Source organism: Chionomys nivalis, chromosome 4, assembly GCF_950005125.1.
Source record: "Chionomys nivalis chromosome 4, mChiNiv1.1, whole genome shotgun sequence".
Classification (NCBI taxonomy): Eukaryota; Metazoa; Chordata; class Mammalia; order Rodentia; family Cricetidae; genus Chionomys; species Chionomys nivalis.
Genome location: NC_080089.1, coordinates 63,324,531 through 63,347,365, shown reverse-complemented (window position 1 = coordinate 63,347,365; position 22,835 = coordinate 63,324,531). Strand labels below are relative to the sequence as shown.

The 22,835-nt window shown below is 45.3% G+C and overlaps 2 protein-coding genes across 5 annotated transcripts in view; one reads left to right on the top strand and one right to left on the bottom strand.

Moving 5' to 3' along the window:
* The window catches only part of Zwilch (zwilch kinetochore protein), a 38,774-nt gene extending 37,135 nt beyond the window's left edge, over nucleotides 1-1,639 (top strand). For both annotated transcript variants that reach the window (XM_057767136.1, XM_057767137.1), the window contains one exon: nucleotides 751-1,639. The gene's annotated coding sequence lies outside the window, so the exon portion shown is untranslated. The remainder of the gene's footprint in view (nucleotides 1-750) is intronic.
* On the bottom strand, nucleotides 887-21,285 carry Lctl (lactase like). 3 transcript variants are annotated; one of them, XM_057767138.1, is made up of 13 exons: nucleotides 21,171-21,285; nucleotides 20,034-20,197; nucleotides 19,346-19,433; nucleotides 19,013-19,122; nucleotides 17,082-17,210; nucleotides 16,899-16,994; nucleotides 12,082-12,136; nucleotides 11,838-11,999; nucleotides 7,965-8,239; nucleotides 6,516-6,642; nucleotides 5,962-6,161; nucleotides 4,342-4,405; nucleotides 887-1,002 (listed from the first exon to the last, which is right to left on the bottom strand). In XM_057767138.1, exons 1-13 carry the CDS (start codon nucleotides 21,283-21,285, stop codon nucleotides 887-889), a joined length of 1,701 nt encoding a protein of 566 aa, XP_057623121.1. The 3 variants fall into 3 exon arrangements, with proteins under 3 accessions (XP_057623121.1, XP_057623122.1, XP_057623123.1); XM_057767139.1 differs by lacking the exons at nucleotides 4,342-4,405; nucleotides 5,962-6,161; nucleotides 19,013-19,122; ... (1 more) ...; nucleotides 20,034-20,197; nucleotides 21,171-21,285 and having other exon boundaries at nucleotides 17,082-17,171; XM_057767140.1 differs by lacking the exons at nucleotides 4,342-4,405; nucleotides 5,962-6,161; nucleotides 16,899-16,994; ... (2 more) ...; nucleotides 20,034-20,197; nucleotides 21,171-21,285 and having other exon boundaries at nucleotides 17,082-17,171.
* Nucleotides 21,286-22,835: the final 1,550 nt, after the last annotated feature.

The following is a 22,835-nucleotide window of genomic DNA, read 5'->3' as shown; positions in this document are numbered from 1 at the left end:
GGGAGGCAGAGGCAGGCAGATCTCTGTTAGTTCGAGACCAGCCTGGTCTATAAGAGCTAGTTCCAGGACAGGCTCCAAAACCACAGAGAAACCCTGTCTCGAAAAACCAAAAAAAATAAATAAATAAATAAAATAAATGGAGATTAATTTTATCATAGTTAAAAATAAAGTGGTCTTTAAGCCAGGTCTATGTAGTCCTGGCTGTACTAGAGCTCTTTTGTGTAGACCAGGCTGACCGCAAACTCAGATCTGCCTGCCTATCTCTCCTGAGTGCTGGGATTAAAGGTATGCACTACCACGCCTGGCTTTTATTTAAATTAAAGAGAAAACAAAACAAAAAACAGAGACCTTTGTTCCCTAGCAGATGTTTTACCATCACAGCTTGATATTGCAGTGTCTCTTTGCTGACTGCAGCAGTGACTGACATGCATGGTCTCAGGACACACATGTTCCGTTCCCTTGCTGCCCACCTGCTTAGGTAATAGTCTACAGCCTGAAAGGACTTTAGATTGATGTTATCCAACAGATAGGGCAGTGCTTGAGTGACAGTCATTTGTATATTATAGTAATCTTTCCAGATACATGAAAAATAATCAAATTACAAAGCTATACACTATATTCCTAATTTTGAAAAATGAAGTATGTGCATGATATTTAGCAAAATATTAACTCTTGACTTCAGGAGAATTGAGATTACAGGTTGCTTTCATTTTACTTATGCTTGTTTTTATTTTGATTCTTAAATTCCAGCACAAACCAGAAAAGGCGGGGGGGAGAGGTAATTTTCAAAACCTAAAAAATAGACATCACATAAATTTTTGAAGCAGAAAAAGAAGCGTGATTCTGAAGATCCTCCAAAAGATGAAGGTGGAGATGAGGTCCCATCTCAGCTGTGGCTCCTGAGGAGGAGTGTTAGCAGCAGGGCAACAACGAGGATGGAGAGGGTGCAAACTGTGGGTACCACAATCTCCGAAGCCACGTGCATATGCCTAAGCAAGGGCTCTGAAACGGACAGAGAACATTCCACCAGACATGAAGTTTGTTTTGAAACAAAAACTAAAGAAGAGGTACCATTGTGGGTTTTTTGTTTTTATTTTTGTTTTGGGAACTCACAGATCCGCCTGCTTCTGCCTCCCAAGTTCTATTTACTAAACGCACACACTGCTACCATCCATTTTAACTATAGTATCTGATTGTTCCTATTTGTTGTAAAAAGAAACCAAAACAGTAAATAAAACAGATTTTAAAATGGTGGTGGGGCTGTAGTACTGAGGCAGAGCATTCACTTGGCTGCACACAGCCTTGGGGGAATCCCTGCCATCACACAGAACTTATGTGAGAGCTGGAAATGTTACAGAAATCTGGGAATGCCTAAATTTGGTTCTTTCACTGGAACTTCAGGAAGCCTAAGTGTGGATAATATTTATGCTGGCATTAATTTCAACATATTAGCATCCATATTCCATGAGTTCTCTGGATTTTTACTGAGGAACTTGTAAAAGAACCCTTCAGGCTGTGTATGGTGGTGCATTCCTTCAATTCAGCACTGGAGAGGCAGAAGCAAGCCTACAGAAGGAGTTCCAGGACAACCAGGGTTACAAAGAGAAACCCTGCCTCAAAAGAAAAAAAAGAAAAGAATCCACTGGAAACATTTCTAGTTTTCTGAGTTTGTTATTCTTCATATATCTTATAAAACCTTAAGAGATGTAGGAATGTCTATATTACAAATTCTAATGGTAATTCTTAAACTCATTTGTTTGTTGATACAAAAATTCATTAAAAACCTAAACAATTATTTGATAATTCTCACGTGGTTTAATCTTTAAGAACTAGGTGGTATGGGCACCAGTCCGACAGAAGACCTTGCTTTGTCTGCTGAGCACCCTGGTGACTGAAATACGCGGGCATGGCTATGTTCTTATGGAGCTCGCAGTCTCGTCAGCAAATCCTGTACTGCAGTGGTGTTGCATTTACTTGCATTTGGTGAACTATGGTTTACATGGCCTGGCTATTTAGGAATAGGGACGCTGGTGCATGGTTATATACTAGCCTGTAAAGATAGTTTGTTGAGAGGGTTTCTGCACCACCTGCTTTGATCATCTTTTGATTAAAGGATGATATTAAAATAGGAAGTATATTTCTTTTAATTTTCCTTATGCAGAAAAATATATTTCAGAAACATTCTGTATTTTGAATCCTTTTAGATCCCATTGCATAAGAAATGATACCTTTTTAGCCCAGTGGTGGTAGCTCAGTCCTTTAATCCTAGCACTCAGGAGGCAGAGGCAGGCAAATCTGGAATCTGTGAGTTCAAGCAATCTTATCTATGAGCGAGTTCCAGGACAGTCAGGGCTACACAGAGAAATCCTGTCTCAAAAAAAAAAAAAAGAGAGAGAGAGAGAAAGAAAAAGAAAATGATGTAAAATGATATATTTTAAAGTAGGGACAGTACTTTGTTCATTGCTGTTAGCTCTGAGGCTTAAAATAACCCTCAAATATTAGGGAGTACTGATTATTTGCTGAAGATCTCTTGCGAGCCTGTAATCCTAACTACTTTGGAGGCAGAAGTAGGAGGATCAAGGCCTATCTGGGCTACTGAGTTTAAAGTCATCCTGGGCAAGTTAGCAAGACCTTGTCTCAGAGGGCAGGGCCCGGGCTGGAGATGGCTCAGCAGTTAAGAGTATTGGCAGCTCTCGCAGAGGACCTAAGTTTGATTCCCAGTGCTCCTCACTGTAACTAGTTCCTTGGGTTCTGACACCACATCTTCTATCCTCTATGCATGTCAGACATGCACATGATACACAGATATACATGCAGACAAAACTCATTCACATTAAAAAAATTTTTTTAAGTAGGGCTGATAAAATGACCTAGTGAGTAAAGGTAGTTGCTCCCCAACCCTGACCACCTGAGTTCAATTTTCTAGAACCCATGGAGAGATGAAAGGATAGAACACCACATAGTTATCCTGAGTGCCTCACATACTCTCATACACATACTTACGTACGTACATACATACATACAATAGGATAGAACACCACATAGTTATCCTGAGTGCCTCACATACTCTCATACACATACATACGTACGTACATACATACATACAATAGGATAGAACACCACATAGTTATCCTGAGTGCCTCACATACTCTTATACACATCATACATACGTACATACATATATACATACAGTAGCAATAAATACAATTAAAGGTTGAAAATTTAAAAAGAAAAAGTGAAAAGGTTGGGGAGATAGCTCAATAGTAGAGCGCCTAGTGTTTTGGAAGCCCTAGGTTTAATTCCTGGCAGTGCCACACACAAAAGTTACTTGCTTGATTAATATAAGACCCGTGTTTTGCTTTTCTTCATTCCAGTTGATAATAGCTGATTTTTCCTTTTTTTCCACAGGCTCATTTTAACAAAACTGGTAGGCACATAAATTTGTAGTCTAATTCAAAAGAATGATCAGAGAAATTGAAATCATTCTTGTGAATGGAGCCATGGCTCAATCAGTAAAGCACTTGCCTTGTTTGACCTCTAGAACCCACATAAAATGATAAAATGGCAAGGTGCGATGTTCTTGGAACCCCCCCAGAGACAGGAAAGTAGAGACAGGAAGAGTCCAGAGCTAGCTGACTAGCCAGTCTGGACTAATTGATATGCTCCAGGCCAGTGAGGAACTTACTCCCCAAGGGAGTGATTGAAGTTCCTGAGTGTAACACTAGGTTGTCCCTCTGGCCTGTATACATACCGAAGAAATCTCCCCTCCCTCATTTCTCATGTGCTTGCATGCTTTCTCTTTCTTTTACATTGTTTTGCTTTGTTTGTTTGTTTTAGATAGAGTCTCTAGCCCACATTAGTCTGGAATTCATTTAGCCCATGTTGGCTTCAATATGTATGCCTAGACAGACAGACAGACAGACAGACAGACAGACATTTAAAATGCTGTAGAGACTGGGAGTTTAGCTTGCTTAGTATGTAAAAAAGCCTACCTTCAGCTGGGCGGTGGTGGAACACACCTTTAATTCTAGCGCTTGGGAGATAGAGGTAGGCAGATCTCCCTGAGTTTGAGGCTACCCTAGACTATGAGAGCTAGTTCCAGGACAGCTAGGACTGTTAAACAGAGAAACTCTGTCTTAGGAGGGAAAAAGCCTACCTTCTAGTAGCTATGGCACCTAAAAAATAAAATTTTAAAGATGCTTGTACGACAAAAATTAAAGAAAAAAACATTTTTAGTCCTAAATGGTTGGGAATATTGAGTTTTAGGTAGATCATTTTGCTACTTTTGGTAATGCCATCATATGTAAAATTACATAGTTATAAAGAAAAGAATGTCCTCACCTGTGGCAAGCATCTGGTTGTTGATGGAGCAAGTTTCCAAAGCTTTGAGACGCCAACTTTCCACCTAATGAAAACCCACTTAGTAAGCAAGGTTGCCTTATGTTTTTCTATGTTTGAAATTGTTTTTAGAATAAATGAAAGATTTTTTTTTAATTTATATGCATTTGTATGTGTATATACATGTAGAAAACTTGCAGAAGTCAGTTCTTCCCTAACACTTGAGTCCCAGGGATCAAACTTAGGTCATCAGTCTTACCAGAACAAACACATTTATAAATATACTCACAGTGTGGATTTTATTTATTTTTTTGAGATGATCTCAATGTATACTGGCCACAAACTGGTTATGTAGCTAAAGCTGACCTTGAGAGACACCCCCACCTTCAGGTGTATTGACTCTAGGATTGACAGAGCGAAGAACTAAGGGCAGTAGTCACTGACTTCACTTCTAGACCCACTGGGTTCACTTAGAAGCAATACTAACAAGAAAGTCAGATTTGTTTTTAATTTTCTTTTATTAAAACCTTCTAAATCATAATTTATAGTCCATGCTTGTAGATGCAGCTACAGACAAGGTAGAGCTGACGGGAAATTTGCAGGTTATTAGAATTATTTGGTAGTTTGTTTCTTTAAAATTTTAATTTTTTAAATGTGCCTGTGTATGCCCTTGGAGGCCTGATGTGAAATTCCCGTCTGTATGCTGTGAATATGTTTCATTGCCACTGATCAATAAAGAAGCTGATTTTGGCCAATGGCTTAACAGAGTAAAGCCAGGTGGAAATTCCAAGCAGAGATGGAGGAGAAAAGTAGGCGAAGTCAAAGAGACGCCGGAACCTTACTGGTAAACCATGAGCCTCGTGATAAAATACAAAATAATAGGAATGGATTAATTTAAGATATAAGAGTTAGCTAGAAATACACTTAAGCTATTGGCCAAACAGTATTGCAATTAATATAGTTTCTGTGTGATTATTTCGGGTCTGGGCGGCTGGGAATGAACAAGTGGCCTCCGCCAACAGAGGCCAGAAGAGGATGTTGGATTGCCTGGAGCTAGGAGCTGCAGGCAACAGTGCCAACAATTGAACAAGAACACTAAGGCTCCTATTTGATAGGTTATAAAATCTTAAAATTTGTTTCTGTTTAATCTTGGTTTGGAGGCAGTGCATGTATATGGCTCTGTCATTTGGTGGGAAAAGATATAGTCCTACATTTGATTTATAGAACTTTTCACATATTGGAGAGTAGGTAGTATTTGTTTGCATCAGTGTAACATTTTTAATTCATCAGAATTCCAATCTAGATGCAAATAAGAACCCGAAGGGTAGGTAGGAAAGCAACGTCTAGAGCTGGAGCCTGTTGTAGGTAAAGCCCTGGCCAATCCCTGGTTCCAACAACAGAAAACAATTGGAATCTTTATGTGACAGACAGGACTCTTGTCACCCTGATACTCTATCTGGAAGGGACTAAATTTTGAGGTGTGCTTACTCTATCCTAAGCAGAGGTGACGAGAGGCAGAGGAGGCTGTGTTCCCCATCCCCTTCCACACCACAGGAGAGGTGTGGTGCATCTCAACTGTTAGTTCTTCTAAGAACAGAACAGATGTGAGTAAGTTAGCCGTACCTCTCGTGAGTTTGGAAACCCGTTGGCTGTGACGATCTCCTTGTAATACTGAACCGAAGCCTTGGGATAGCGAGGCTTGTTTCTCACATTGAATTCAACATAGTAGAATCCATATCTATCTGCATAGCCTTTCTCCCATTCAAATTTATCCAACAGAGACCAGGAAGTATACCCTTTTATATTCACACCATCTTTTATAGCTGTGAAGACATGTGATTGCATTTTTGAATACATTTTATCCACTTGAAGTAATTAGATAGTATTGAGTTTTATGAGATTTAGAAGCAAGTTTTAGTTGATAGTAGATGGTAGTTTAAATTTTGTCTAGGAAGAAAAACATATAAGTCAAATCTTCTCTCTCTCTCTTTTTTTTTTGTTTTGTTTTGTTTTGTTTTTCAAGACAGGGTTTCTCTGTGTAGCTTTGGAGCCTGTCTTGGAACTCACTCTTGTAGACCAGGCTGGCCTCGAACTCACAGAGATCCCAGATCCACCTGCCTCTGCCTCCCAAGTGCTGGGATTAAAGGCGTGAGCTACCACCGTCTGGCTTATCTCACCTTTTAACATTTCATTTATATATCCTTTGAGGTACTGAATTCTCCATTCATCACAGAATTGAGTGCAGTGTAACTTTTGAGATGCTCCGTTTTCTGTCACATATATGGGAGGATCGCCATACTGAATCTGAAAGGGAGGCAAGAATGAATTCCAAATTTCTGACTCACATGTCATCTGGGTCACATGGCTGCCATATTCTAATGAAGTACATGTTAGCTCTTAGTGGGTATCACACTTAGTAGGTATTACATATTTATCGAGAGAGGAGTGTAGGAGTTGATATGAAAGACTATAGTTCTCAATAAATTGGCTTTATATGGGAAAATGCACTTCAGGGTCTTATTCTTTCCCACAAATTTCATTTCCAATCAGGTGGGCCTTAACTGGACTACAAATATCTGAAAGAGGAGCAGTCATCTTCTCCAGTGGTGTAGCCACCGGTTAGTTGTCCTTTGTGAGAGTAAACACTGTAAATATCCTCTCACCCATGTGCACGTAAGCAACCACATTGAACTCAATGGGTCGCACACACAGACACACAAAGACATGGAAGTAGGAGGCAAATTTGTTTGGAAGAAGTGTTAAGTGGGAGTGGGGAAAGAAGAGTTAATGGAAGATGGAAATGATCAAAATATATTGCATACATGTATGAAATTGTCAAAGGGTAAATTAAAGAATTGAGACTAGCCAGGCGGTGGTGGCGCACGCCTTTAATCCCAGCACTCGGGAGGCAGAGGCAGGCGGATCTCTGTGAGTTCGAGACCAGCCTGGTCTACAAGAGCTAGTTCCAGGACAGGCTTCAAAACCACAGAGAAACCCTGTCTCGAAAAACCAAAAAAAAAAAAAAAAGAATTGAGACTAAGGGGCTCTAGAGATACTCAGTGCTGTTTTCCAGAATATCCAGGTTTAGTTCACAGCACAAACATGGCAGCTCACAACCGTCTGTAAGTAGTTCCAGGGGATCTGAGCCCCTCTTCTACCTTCATGGGTACCAGCCATCGCTGTGGTGCACATACATATATTCAGGCAAATGCTCATATACATAAAATAAAAATAAACACTTAAAAAGGGCAAATTTAATGTCAGATTTCAGCTGTAATTGAAAGTGGTTGTTTACATAAGTATCAGTCTGCAGGACCTATGTTTAGTACCTTCTGAAGTGCAGGGTACTGGGTTTATTGGCTTATTAAGTTTTTGTTGTTTTGAGTTGTTTTTATTTGTTTCTTTGTAGTAGTCTCCTGTAGTTCAGATTGGCCTGGAGCTCAGTATGCAGTCTGTAGAGGCCAAGACTGAATCCCTGATCTTCCTGTGTTCAGCCTCCCAAGGGCCGGGCTTGCGGTTGTGTGCCTCCATACCTAGTATTTATCAGTTTTCTTATGTAGTCATCTGAGCGTCTGCTGGAAGAGACTCAGGTCTGCAGGTCTTACACAGCTTGCTGGGATAAGTACCTGGGCAAAGTTGAGAAGCCTCCTGAATCCCCATGGCACAGAATAGAGCCATGAAGACCCCGTATCTGGCCAGTTGGGGTCCACAAGTTCCATTAAGTCACGGTCATTCTGGAAGCTGGGCCCCTGGTGGGAGGGGTATCTCCTTTGAGTGATGTATCGAGTGGTAAAGTGGCCCAGTCCCAGGAAGTCAGATGTGCCTCTAATGTAGCTCTTCTCCTGAAGGGAGAACGTGGGCAGCCTCGACATCTCCAGGCCTTGCTCCGCACTCTTTGTTCCTGACAAGAGAGAATATGAGAATTTAACCAAGTCTATTTCTCACAGTCATCTCACTTGTCCCACAGTGCTGCTGAAGTGATGTATAAGCTGGGCTTTGGTGCTGGAGCGATGGCTCAGCAGCTAAGAGCATTTACCACGTGGCAGCTCACAACTGCCCATAACTCTAGTTCTAGGAGGTTCATCACCCTCTTCTGACACCCAAAGGCACAAGGTACTACATGATGCACATACATGCAGGCAAGCATCATACACATAAGACAAAAATAAGAAAACCTTTTTAAAAAGCTGAACTTTAAAGAATCCAGCTACAGCTGGGTATGGTGGCACATTCCTTTAATCCCAGCACTAGGGAGGCAGAGCCAGGGCTGTTTCACAGAGAACCCGTATCTTGAGGGGAAAAAAACACAAAAACAAGAATTTGGCTGTGTGGAAAATGTACCCTTGACCTTTCAAGTTGGAATTGTGACATTTGAACACCATCTACCTTAATTTATGTTTTTAAGGATTTATTTTATTTATGTATATGTTTATGTGTGTGTCTGTCTACATGAGTACAATGCCTGCTGAGATCAAAAGGAAGTATTGTCTCCTATGAGCTGTGGTCTACCATATGCAGATGCTAGGAACTAAGCCTGTCCCTCTGGAAGAGCTTCAAGTGCTCTTGACTGCCGAGTCATCTCCCCAGCCTCTATCTAAAAAGTTTCAAAATGTATATTCTTACTATTTATGGCTTAGTGTACTTAGTAATAGAGTACTTGACAGGCATGTATAAGGCCCTGGATTGGACCCCTAGCACACAAAGAGTGGAATGTTTTCACTCATTAATAGTAAGTGGTATATGCACAGCTCCTTGGCTATCTGAAAAAGGCAGGGTTTTATTGTTCTTTACGTTGAAACACTCCTAGAAGGAAATGAAGGTCACTGGTGGTAGGGGAGAGTCATGAATGTCTTCCTACATCGTTGGCAGTGTAAGATGTTACCGGTTCTGCACTGGGAAAATTTGCCCTAGTCTTGGTTTAAAATGGTACATCTTTTAACAAACTCCAAACCTCTTTATCTTGTACTTTGCCCACTTGTGGAAAAAGATCTGTGTTCAGGTGTCTTCACTGTGAGTTGAGTAGCAAAAGGTTGGAAACAACTTATATTTTTCTTGCCAAGGGAATGACTAAATAAATGGTGGAAAACTGAGGGTGTAGCATGCACAAGGCCCTGGGTCTGATCCCCAGCACCACAGTACTAATCATAGGTTCTGGAGAGATGACTGTGCAGCTAATACTTACTGCCACCAAACCAGAGTTCAGTCCCACCACCCACAGGGGGCTCACAGCCATCTGTAGCTCCAATTCCAGAGGATCCAGTGCCGCCTTCTAGCTCCCATGGATACCATGCTTGCATGTGGTATACAGACATGCATACTGACAAAACACTCACACACATAAAATCTAAAACAACCCCTCCTAAAATAATAATTATTATTGAATGGTCATCAGTACTACAATGTGTAGCCGTTAGAATAAACAAGGCAACATTGTCTATGCTAACGTGCAAAGATTGCCTAGATATATGTTCATGGAAGAAAAGATGCAGGCCTGATTATGGCATTACATACTCTGGCAAACAAACAATGATCTAAAAGGACAATAAGATCATTTGCAGGGAGACTATTGACTTTGATTAAAAGAGTGAAAGCTTTGTATTATTCATATCCTTAGAATGTCAGCATGTTATTGCTGTCAGTCAAATATAGTAACTAGGAAAGTCACTGGGCACTGTCCCTGCACTGTCTCATATAGTAGCTAGTGCTATATGCGTCTACAAATACGGCTAGGTCTAGGTCCAGTCATACTGAAGATTTTAATTTTTTTATGTTAGCATATAAAGTTATAGGTTTCATGATGGCATTTTTGTATGTTGTGTTATGCTATGGTAGTTTGAATGGAAGTGGCCCCATAGGCTCATAGGGACTGATACCTGTGGAATATTGAAGATACATTACATTTGTTTATGCTGTGGAATATTTGTTTACTGATGCAAAGATGTGCTACATTTTATGTTGCATTTGTTTGACTCTTTAAAGCTGTGTTAATTTACACTGTCTAAAACACCTGATTGGTGTAATAAAGAGCTGAATGGCCAATAGCAAGACAGGAGAGGGATGGGCGGGGCTGTCAGGAAGAAAGAATAAATAGGAGGAGAAACCTAGGCTCAAGGGAGGAGTAAGGAGTGAGAAAAGGGGGAGAGGAAGACACCAGGGGCCAGCCACCCAACCACACAGCCAGCAACAGAGTAAGAAGGGGCCGGGCGGTGATGGCGCACGCCTTTAATCCCAGCACTCGGGAGGCAGAGGTAGGCGGATCTCTGTGAGTTCGAGGCCAGCCTGGTCTACAAGAGCTAGTTCCAGGACAGGCACCAAAGCTACAGAGAAACCCTGTCTCAAAAAAACCAAACCAAAACAGAGTAAGAAGGGAAGAAAGGTAAATAAGAAAAGCTGGCTAGAAATAAGCCAAGCTAAGGCTCAGCATTCATAAGTAAGAATAAGTCTCCATGTATTTATTTGAGAGCGGAATGGCAGGCCCCCAAAGAGTAAAAACAACAGCAAACAAAACAAAACAAAAATCCCAACTACAGGGAGTGTTGGGAGGTGTGGCCTTGTTAGAGGAAGTACGTCACTGGGAGTGGGCCTTGACATCTTGTATCCAGTGTGGCATTTTCTCTTCCTGCTGTGTACAGATACACATACAGAACTCTCAGCTCCTTCTCCAGCACCATATCTGCCTACATGTCATGTTTCCTGCCATGACGATAATAGACTAAACCTCTGAACTATAAGCCAGCTCCAATTAAATGTTGCCTTTATAATATAGAGTTGCTATATTATTATTACTACTTCACAGTAGTAAAAACCCTAAGACGTATGTTTTGTCCTTATTCGTCCTCTTTCTCAGTCCTCTCTTGCCCTATGTATTCTAGTAGTCTCTTTTTCTCTTATTCCCCCTTCCTTAAAGATCTCTTCTTCCCTTCTTCAAGTATCCCCCATACACACATACACACACCACTAAAATCTGTCTTCATTTAGAAGAAAACATCCAATGTTTATCTTTCTAATTCTGAGTTATTTGGATTAACATAATTTCCAGTTCCATTCATTTCCTACAAAGGTCATTATTTCTCTTTTTTAATGCCTGAATAAAATTTCTTTGTGTAGCTGGGCAGGGTTGGCACACATCTTTAATCCCAGCACTGGTGAGGAGGGGCAAAAGCAGGTAGACCTCTGTGAGTTTGAGGTCAGCCTGGTCTACAGAGTGAGTTCCAGGACAGCCAGGGCAGTTATACAGAGAAACCCTGTTTGGAGCCTGGGGGGGGGGGAAGGGTCCATTGTTTATATATACCACATTTTCATTAGACATTCATCTGTTTATAAATATCTAGGATGGGTCCATTTTCTGGCCATTGTGAACAATGCATCAGTAAGCAAGGTGGATAATGGCTGAGGACCTACTAAGGAGATTGTATGCATGCATGCCTGAACACATATGCTACTTGCACACATGAACACATGAGCAGGTACGTTAAAAACAAAACCATGACTCAGCTCACCAATGTAGTCCTTCATGACTTGGGGGTAGTCACCAGCATAAATAGGGTTTGCAAACCAACCGAGGCAGAACTGCAGGTATCTCTCAGCTGCCTCAATGTCGCTGGGGTTGTTGATGTCCACCGGTTCCCCCCAGTCACAGTTGAGTGAAATTCCCACCATGCCTTAAAGGAAGGAAATGGAGGTAGAGAGAAGCAGGTGCTGGCTCCTCTGGGCCTGTGTCTGAGCCAGAGGGTCCCAGCTCACCTTGCTGTTTGCTGCGCCACGTGTTGTTATAAGAATGCCAGGCTTGGGCGTGTGCCTGAAAAAGAGAATTAGTGCATGTACCTGGCTCTTCCATTCCCCTGCCTGCCTGTCTTTTTTCCTTCCTTTGTTTTGTTTACTCATGGGGGTGGCTCAGAGGACACTCGTTCAGTCAACTCCCTCCTTCCACCATACCAGGAACTGAACTCAAGCTGTCACTCTCAGCAGCAAGTGTCTGCCCACTGAGCCATCTTGCTGGCTGGGGAGTGGCCTTTCTTGCCTTCCTTACTCTTGAGTTCCAACTTTAAATTTCCCATGTTTCTGAATCCAGTCTCAATTACCATGGACTCCCTCCCTCTGACTTCCAGAGACACTGCTTCCTTTGTACTGTAGAGGAAGCGTAGTCGAAATGGGCAGAAGTCAGTTTGTGTGTTTACTGCTATAGCTACCCACCCCCACATTAGAACTGAATCCAGGGTCTTGTCCATGCCAAGCAAGTGTTCTATCAACTGAGCTATCATCCCCAGCCCATCCTTTATTGTCTCTAAGTTATTGGTGTAGAAAGACAGCAGCCCTCCTGCTGTCACATTCTCTTGTGTGTGTGTGCACATATATGTGTATGTGTGTGCACACATGCATGCAGCATTTAGGTACATATGTATGTGGAGGCCAGAGATCAACCTTGGGTGTTGTTCCTCGTGAGCCATCTGCCTTGGTTCTTGAAACGGTCTCTCACTGGGACCTGGATGACTCTTGCTCCAGTAGGCTGGATTGTGGCCAGCAAACTCCCAAGAATCCTCCTTGTCTCAGCCTCCCCAGCGCTGGGATTATAAACATGCTTCACCACACCCAATGCCCCGGCTAGTTTTATGTCAACTTGACACAAGCTAGCAGAGAGGATGAAACCTCAAATGAGAAAATGTCTCCAGAAGATCGGGTTTAGGCAAGCCTGTAGGGCATTTTGTTAATTTGTAATTGATGGAGAGGGCCCAGACTTTTGTAAGTGGGTCCCTGGACTGGTGAACCAGGGCTCTATAAGACTGACCAGTTGTCATCAGAGAGGCTTCCTCCAGCAGCAGATGGGAGCAGATGAAGAGACCCACAGTCAAACTTTAGGCAGAGAGAACCCAAAGTAGAGATCTCCATCAGGTCCCTCCCCTTGAAGCTCAGGAAACCCCATGGAAGGGGAGGAAGAGTTAAAGGACACCAGGAGAACACGGCCCATAGAATCAACTAAGCAGGGCTCATGGGAGCTCACAGAGACTGATGGGGCAATCACGGAGCCTGCAAGAATCTGCTATATCCACTGCATCTGTATTATGGTTGTTAGCTTGGTGTTTTTGTGGGACCCCTAACAGTGGGAGCAAGGGGTGTCTCTGTTTCTTTTGCCTGCTTGTGGGACCCTTTTCCTTCTACTGGGTTGCATCACCCAGCCTTGATATAAGGGTTTGTGCCTAGTCTTGTCATAACTTGTATGATATGAACCATGGTTCATATCCCTGAGAGACCTGCTCTTTCCTGAAGGGATACAGAGGAGGAGTGGATCTGGGGAAGAGGAGAGGTGGGGGAAGAACTGGGAGGAGTGGAGGGAGGGGAAACTGTGGTTGGATATACTGTATGAGAGAATTTAAAATTAAAGGGAAGGAGGGAGGGAGGGAGAGAGGGAGAGAGGGAGGAAGAGAGAGAGAGAGAGAGAGAGAGAGAGAGAGAGAGAGAGAGCAAACCACAAGGAGCAAGTCAGTAAGGTACTCCTTGAAGTTTCTGCCTCCAGACTTGACCCTTCTGGAATTCCTGCCCTCATTGTTTCTGTTGATGGATTAGTGTGTCTGTTTTTTTTTGTTTGCTTCTTTGTTTTTTGTTGTGTGTGTATGTGTGTGTGTGTGTGTATACATATATACACATATCTGTGAGTGAAATAAACCCTTTCCTCACCAAGTTTTTTTGGCCACACTAATAGAGTGGTTCTTTGAATAAGAATGCTTTTCCCCCCTCTCATAATTTGAATGCTTAGTCGCCAGGGATTAGAACTCTGATAAGATTAGAAGAATTAGGAGGTGTGGCCTTGTTGGAGGAAGTATGTCACTGGGGGTGGCTTTGAGGTTTCAGAAGCCTATGCCAAGCCCAATCTGTTTGTCTGTCTCTGCCTGCAGATCAGGATGTAGCTCTCAGCTACTTCTCCAGCACCATGAAGTTAGTAGACTAAACCTCTGAAACTTTAAGCAAGTCCTCAGTTAAATGCTTTTCTTTATAAGAGTTGTGTGGCAGAGACAGCTGACCTGAGCTCATGGGAGCCTCATGAACCCTGGACCACCAGCTAGGGAACCTGCATGGGACCTGCCTCTGCCTGTGTGTGACAGTCATGTAGCAGTGCAATCAGGACCTGTTCCTGGTGCTTGAGCTGGCTTTTAGGAACCTATTCCCCTTGCTGGGTTGCCTTGTCCTGCCCTGATGTAGGGGAAGAACTTGGTACTGCCTCAACTTGATGTGCCAGACTTTGTTGACTACCATGGGAGGCCTTACCCTTTCTTTTTTTTAATATTTATTTATTTATTATGTATCCAATATTCTGTGTGTGTTTGCAGACCAGAAGAGGGTAGCAGACCTCGTTACAGATGGTTGTGAGCCACCATGTGGTTGCTGGGAATTGAACTCATGACCTTTAGAAGAGCAGGCAATGCTCTTAACCACTGAGCTATCTCTCCAGCCACAGGCCTTCCCCTTTCTGAACAAGGATGGAAGAAGAGTGGATGGGGAGTGGGGTAGTTGGGAGACTGGGGGAGGGAACGGGAGGAGAGGAGGGAGGGGAAACTGGTCAGTATGTAAAATAAATGAAAAAATTTAATTAATGAAAAATAAAGAGTTATGTGGCCAGCCAGGCAGTGGTGATACACACCTTTAATCCCAGCCCTCAGAGGCAAGTGGATCTCAGTGAGTTCAAGGCCAGCCTAGTTACAGAGTGAGTTCTAGGACAGCCAGGGATGGCTATACAGAGAAACCCTATCTTGAAAAACAAAACAAAATAGAACAAAAAGAAAGAAAAAGAAGAAATCTGTCCTGGCCATCACAGCATTAGTAACCCTAACTTAGACCCTACTTAGGGTTAGTAGCTGTAACCCAGCTTTTTGCCTAGGTGCTAGAGGTTGAACTCACTTCCTCATGCTCGCATGGCAAGCACCTACAGCCTGGGCATCTTTCCAGTTCCTATGCTTGTTATTTTGCTAGCTAGTAAGTAGAAAAACGGGGGCTGGAGAGATGGCTCAGAGGTTAAGACCACTGACTGTTCTTCCAGAGGTCCTGAGTTCAATTCCCAACAACCATATGGTGGCTCACAACCATCTGTAATAAGATCTGGTGGCCTCTTCTGGTATGTACATACATAATTAATAAAGAAATCTTTAAAAAAAAAAAAGAAAAGAAAAACAGTATGAAAGCTGAGCAGTGCTGGCACACGCCTTTAATACCAGCACTTGGGAGTCAGAGGTAGGCAGATCTCTGTGAGTTCAAGGCCAACTTGGTCTACAAGAGCTAGTTCCAGGACAGCGAGGGAGGACTGTAACACAGAGAAACCCTATCTCGAAAAACCAAAAAGAAAACAGAAAACAGGATGAACCCTGGAATTGTCTAGTGATGTGGAATGTCGCAGAGAGAGTATCAGAATCCTAACTGTTCATATCACTCTTTCATAGATTGCTCTGCCCGTCAACTGTCCATTAAAGAACTCTTAGGTCAGGCTGGAGCAGTGACTTAGTAGTTAAGAGCACTGACTGCTCTTGCAGAGGACCCTAGTTCCTAGCACCCACAAAGCAGCTCACAAGCACCTGTAACTCTTATCCCAGGAGATCCAGCTCCCTTTTCCTAGCCTACCAGAGCACTGCAATACACACTCATGTATATTCAGGTGAAAACACTCATACTCATAAATCAAACATAAATTGTTTTAAAAATCTCAAGTTGCCAGGCAGTGGGGTTGTGCACCTTTAACCCCCAGCACTCAGGAGGCAGAGACAAGTAGATCTCTATGAGTTCAAGGCCAGTCTGGTCTACAGAGACAGTTCCAGGACAGCCAAGAGTACACAGAAACCCTGTTTTAAAACAAAAAGTCAATTTTATAAAAAGTCAGAGCCATGAGAGTCGTTTCCCTCGCCTGAGCTTGGGTTAATGTGTCACAGTGGTCTATCTTTTCAGCTGGAGCGGCTTGTCCTTCCAGCCAGGCGTCCCCGGGGAAGGCTTTCATCAGGATTGTAGCCCCAGCATCACTCCCTGTATTTTCACTCATGTCTTATAAGCAACCCACGGTCTCTGTCCTTCCTCAGCTTTCAGTGCATGCTAGGCACCTTCTCTGAACGTCTCCTTCCCATTTATGCTGCTAGCCAACTGGCTGTCTCAAGCAGAGACAGCCCTCCAGCCCACATACCTTCAACTGGAAAAGGTTGTAGCTGCCCCCCTCTTCCAAAACTCCAGGTCATGGCCAGTGCCCACTCTGATCTTCCTGCTGGTTCTTGCACCCTCTGGGTTTTCCTACTATTCTGTGTGCTTTGGTCCTTATCTACTGTCACATACCCCTTCTTCCATCACCATTTTCACAAAGTTTATACCTGCACACGACAAATTCCCAAATGCCTTCCTCTGTCCTCTTGGTAAGACCAACAGCAGCCATTGCCGTACCTCTGCCATGGCAGAGTCACAGTGAGGTGACAGGACGTGCCCTCTACATACCCTCAAAGAAGGGCCCATGGCACATACTGATGTTGCAGAGGATCAGTGTGACCCGAGGCAATGGCTCTACCTGGAGCCGTTTGTCCTGGGAGGATCTGGCTTACCTTGATGATATGATGTGCAGCCACGTACAGACCAGTGCCCGGGAGCCTCAGGCCTGGGGCGTGGAGACCGGTCTCGTAGCCTTTTTCTACCATTGTCTGCAGAGACAGCAATGGGGATCCCAGGACCATGAGGGGCAGCAGGCGACACCCTGTCTCCCCATCTGAAGAGGAGCCTCTACTTACCCGAGGATCACTGAATGTGAGCCAATGTTTCACTCGGTCCCCAAAGACCTCAAAACATAGGTCAGCATAGTCCCTGAAGTATCGGATCATGCTCGCATTCTGCCATCCACCATATGTGACCTGGAGCATCTGCCAACAGAGAGAAACAGGAGAGAGTCTCCCTGGGAGACTCGAGTAGATTGGTGAGATGTGTGGGTAAAGCATGAATGACTACAGTACAAGAATGGGAGCAAAGATGCAGGGTGGGACACAGACCCTCTATGGCAAGGGGGTGCATCCTTTAAGCCAGAAACTGGAGGGAGTGGAAGGAACTGGAAATGCCCACTTAGGAAAAAGCTGACAGATTGGATATTTAAGATGTAAACTGGGCATAGGGACACATGCCTCTCCTAGCACTCAGGAGGTAGAGGAAGGAGGATCAGAAGTTTTGGGTCATTTTCAGGTCCTTAGGAAACTTGGTCTGCCTAGGTGGATGCTGGGTGAGATATGTCTAGAACATCCCTTGCAACAGTAAAAGGCATGGCGAGAGTTTTGAGGTCTTGCTGAAGTCAGGGTACTCCCTGGAGCCTCATCTATTAACGTGAGGTTACCTCTGTGGCAGAAGCCACTACCTGTCCACTACTTGTGCACAAGGCTAGTCACCCATCTGTCCTGGTTACCTAATGCCTTCCTGGTTTGCTTGAAGAGATGCTACTTGACAAGTTAGTGGAAGCTGCAAGGCTGCTGTGTCCTCTGCCCCAGCCCTTACTAATTTCCTAACCCAATTTCCAGTCACCTTGCCTTAGATTTGGGGGCCTCAGGCCACTCCTCCAGTCTCCAATAGTGCTCTACAGCATGCCCCTCCCACCCAGAAGCCCACATTCCCACCCCCTACCTCCTCCTTTTACCCTTCAGTGCATGGATTACACCCCAATACTCCCCTATTTCTCCTTAAAACTTTGGACCCACTGCCCTGACTTTGCTGTGATCTCTGTTGGGCCCGAGTGAAGAAATAAAAACTGCCTGAGTGTTGACAGCAATTTCTAAAGCGTGCTAGGACATGGCTAGGTCATGGATGAGGGCAAGTGGTACTGCCTCAAACAAAGGAAAGAAAGACTGAACAAAACCTGTGGAACACACCATGTCATCAAACCTGGGTCCAAAGGTATTTCTCAGACTTAGGCTTCTTTGGCTCAGGGTCCTAGGTTCAGTACCCAGCAGCATACATACACACACAAGGATTTTTTTATTCTTAATTATTTTTCCTTATGCCAAGTATTGTGTAAAACCTTAGGACCACACTCTTCATTTACTGCAAGCGGCATGGCCTCCCAGCTAATGCTTCTTCCTATGTGTGTATGTGCATGTGGGGGTGGGTAGAATCAGCGACAGGTGTCTTCCTCAGTCACTCTCCACTTCATTTCTGAGACTGGAGCTCATGGCTTTGATTGTGCTAGGCTGGGTGGCCGTGTTCACCAAGTGCTAGGATTACAAGCACACTAACCCTGCCCAGCTTTTTATGTGGGTGCTGGGGATGATGCTCAAGCCCTCATGCTTGCACAGCAGTGTTACTGACTGAGCCACCTCTCCAGCTCCACGTGGAAATTTCCTGTATCTTATAAAATGACAAAGCTAGTTCATGCCTCTCGCCCTTCCTCCTCTGCCTTGTGGGAACACAGCGCCCCCTAGAGGGCACGGTGTTCAAGACCCCCATCTTGGAAGGACAATCCAGTCCCAACCTCACTGATTCCTTTGGCATTTGACCTCGAACTTCTCAGCCTCCAGAACTGAGACAATCTTGCAAACTTTTTAACTTCACCGGTCTGGCATTCTGCCACAGCAGAACAAATAAGCTTTCTGTCCAGGGCCAAACCCCAGGCTCTGCCCCCTTTCTTGGTCACTTTAGGTCCTCACACCAGGCTCCCTCATGCTGAACCCTGCCTGGCCCTCACCTGAGGCAGATCCCAGTGGTGCAAGGTCACAATGGGGGTGAGGTTGCTCTTCAGCAAGGCGTCAATGAAATCGCTGTAGAATTCGATTCCTCTCCTGTTCACCTGTTCAGCTGTAAGTGAAACAGAACTTGGCCTTTCCTGTGGGCACAGCATTCTTGGGTTCTGTGGCCTTTTGCAGGCTGAAGCCCCCAAAGCCCACAATGTCCTGAGCCATAGAGGAATGCTGTTGGCATGCCTGGAGACCAGTTATCTGCTGAACCCATGCTCCTGGGCTGGTCACCCTCACTTGACACTGATCCCTGAAGAGCCTAGGGAAGGACTGCTGTAGCTCACCTCTGACCCCTGTGGGCAGGATCCGTGGCCAAGACAGGGACAATCGGTAGTGACTGACACGTAGCTCCTTCACCAGGGCAATGTCCTCCTGTGTAGACGGGTAGGGAAGCAGGGGAAGACAAGTCTTGGGGGCCTAGAGAATCATGCATATCTGTAGCTCCAAATAACCCTCTATAAGGGCTGTACTATGAATTCCCTCTCCGTGCTGGCAGTGTGCTCACACACAAAGCGTGGGGAAACTTTTGAGAAGTCTACATAAGATTCCATAAACTTGAATGAGAAAAGAGGTTCCGAAGGTGAGCTGTCCCTAGGTTCTGAAGGTGAGCTGCCCCTAGGTTCTGAAGGTGAGCTGCCCCTAGATTCTGAAGGTGAGCAGCCCCTAGGTTCTGAAGGTGAGCTGCCCCTAGGTTCTGAAGGTGAGCTGCCCCTAGGTTCTGAAGGTGAGCTGCTCCTCTGGGGCCAAGCACTGGCCTTTTCGCACCTAATTGCTTAGACTAAGGTACTGTCTCATCTCCTTTTTCTTCTTTCTACATCCTGGCACTTACAGCCCTAGCCACCTCGGCCCCATCCTCTTTGGCTGGGTACAAGGTGATTAGCAGGGCATCAGGTTGACACTGTCAGTGAAATGCCCCCATACTTCACTCCCCAGCTCTCAGGCAGGATGGTCCACACAGCCCCCTTCACTCACCTGCACTCGGTAGTAGCTGTCGCAGGCTGCATCCGCTGTGTCGTCCCCTAGGACTCTCCCCTCCCCGCTGTGTGTGAAGGCATCCCAGATGCTGGGCCCTTTCCCATCCTGGTCCCACGCACCTTCTGTCTGGTAGGCAGAACTGCCCACGCCCCAGGAGAAACCTGCAGAGAGACCCCACACCAGGCCCTGGACCACCCCAGCTTTAGCTACATTGGGAACTCTAACCATGCTTCCCAGGCTCAGGGCACTTACCCTGTGGCCTGCCCCATCTCCCTGGAGTAGGAACATAGGGGGCAAGGAGAGAGAAGATAGAGTGATCAAAGCATCCTGTGGGGGCTCAAGAGCTACCTTAGCAGTTAAGAGCACTGGCAGTGCTTCCAAAGGACTTGAGTTCTTATAACATCTTTTTTTTTAGATTTTAATAACTTGGTTTAGATTTTTGTATTATTTTTATTGTCAATTTGTGTTTGGGAGGTTGGGAGTGAGAGCAGGTGTCTGAAGAGGCCAGAAAAGGGCCTGGCTCCCTTGAAGCTGGGATTCCAGGCAGTTGTGAGTCACCGAATGGATGTGGGTGCTGGGACCTGAACTCCAGTCCTCTACAGAGCAGTAAGCTCTCTTTGTTTGTTTTGTTTTGTCTTCAAGACAGGTTTTCTTTGTGTGGCCCTGGCTTTCCTGGAACTAACTCTTTGGATGGACCAGGCTGGCCTCATACTTACAGAGATCTGCCTGCCTCGCTTTCGCTTTCAAGTGCTGGGACTAAAGGCCTGCTTCACCTCCCAGCTAAGCACTCTTAACTTACGAATTTAGTAACTTTTATAAGTCTCTGGGTTAGGGATATAGCTCAGTACCAAAGTGCTTGCCTACCATGGACAAAGCTGTAAATTGGATTCAAATTCCCAACACCACATAGACACACTGATGGACCGAGACTCCCCCCCCCCACACACACACATACACACACACACCTATCTATCGGGGTGTTTTATTTTACAGCATCTACATGAAGGTGTCTCCCATCCCACCAGATCAGAGCACCCAATTCTTTGGCAAGTCAACCAAGGTAGGGAGACCAACAGAGACCAACAAATGGCTAGATAGACAGTCTGAGGACAGAGTAGTGGAGTATGGACATACCAGGTGGAAAGGTTCCATAGTAGAAGGATGCATCTTCTGGGGGTCCTCTCCTGGCAGCCCCTGCCCTGGCCACCAGCAGGATCCACCCAAGGATGATGCCCCACTCTGGCTTCATGACACCCCACCTTCTTCCATGCCTAAGAGCCCCTGTCAGAGCTCAGGGACAAAGGCCAGGAGGGGAGGAAAACAGGCCACAGAGCGATTTGTCTGCACACACAGCAGCAGTGTGGGGAACCCTGTGTTGAACAATGGGCAGAAACTGGTTTAATGGGCCAGTCTAGAAACCAGCTCCTGCCCTGATTATGGTGTGATGGAGTATGGAGCCCACACATCTCAAGTAGCTCTTATCAGACGGGGAACCCACCTCTGCTTCAGAAAGTTCCAGTCTGCTGGGGGAGCTCAACAACTCAGAGTCACCTCAGCCCTCCTACATCCTTCCCTCCTGGGGAGCCTTATGGGGTGCTCTCCCTAACCAGGGCCCTCTGTCCCTAGCTGTCAACAAGACCTCTTCCCTCTGGGACCCCATCTTACCCAAGATGGTCCTCAGCCCTTGACACCCCCAGGGCCACTGTTGTCAAACTCAGCTCCCTCTGAATGACTCCTGGAGCCTGCACTTCCCCCACAGCGGAGCCCACAGACATAGAAGCATCTAGTCGGGGGTGTGGTCTGTGGCCTGATCCCAACAAAGAGTTTCAGTAATCCCACAGGGCGGACACAGGCCAGAGTGCTGAGCTGGCCAGAGGGACTAAGTCAGCAGCAGCCAAGGTGCTGGTCCCTGGGCATCCAGCTGACTCCCTACCGGAGAAAGGCTAGTGGGAAGTGACCTAGTCCTCCCAGCTCCTTCCAGGCCTCCCAGGCAACAATCAGCACAGTCCTGGGGTCCTGAGGTGGGGGTGTGGACTTGGGACCAGCTGGGTTGATCATGTCTCAATCTACCCTTCTTATTGTCACAGCAAATCTCTCAAGAAGGTGATGTTGAGTGTTTCACCTAAGCCCCCTCTCCTCAGACCCCTCCTCTTTTCCTCAGTTTGCTCATTCCGCTGTCGACGATGCCCGTGAAAACATGTGGACCGAGGCTTCTACCACCTGCTTCCATCCCAAGGCAATGTTCCCAGCCTCTATCAAAAAGACTCCCCTCAGGCCGGGCGGTGGTGGTGCACGCCTTTAATCCCAGCACTTGAAAGTCAGAGGCAGGTGGATCTCTGTGAGTTCGAGGCCAGCCTGATCTACTACAAGAGCTAGTTCCAGGACAGGAAACAAAGCTACAGAGAAACCTTGTTACGAAAGAAAAAAAAAAAAAAAAGGTTCCCCTCAGCTGAGCAGTGGTGGCACACATCCTTAACCCCAGTACTCAGGAGGCAGAGGCAAGCGGATCTCTATAAATTTGAGGCCATCCCGGTCTACAGAGTGAGTTCCAGGACTACACAGAGAAACCCTGTCTTGAAAAACCCATATAGAGCTGTGAGTGCAGAATTGGCTTGGTGGGCCAGGGGACAGTGCAGAGGGCTGTGGAGAAGAGGAGGGCATGGTGAGGATGTCAGGACGTGGCATCTTCCCTCAGTTCTGCCAGCTGGATGCTGCATCCTGACCGCCAACCTGCTCTGGTTTTCCTGAGGACAATACCAGTACCTGCTTCATGGGGTCACATTGTGGTGTGGTCACATC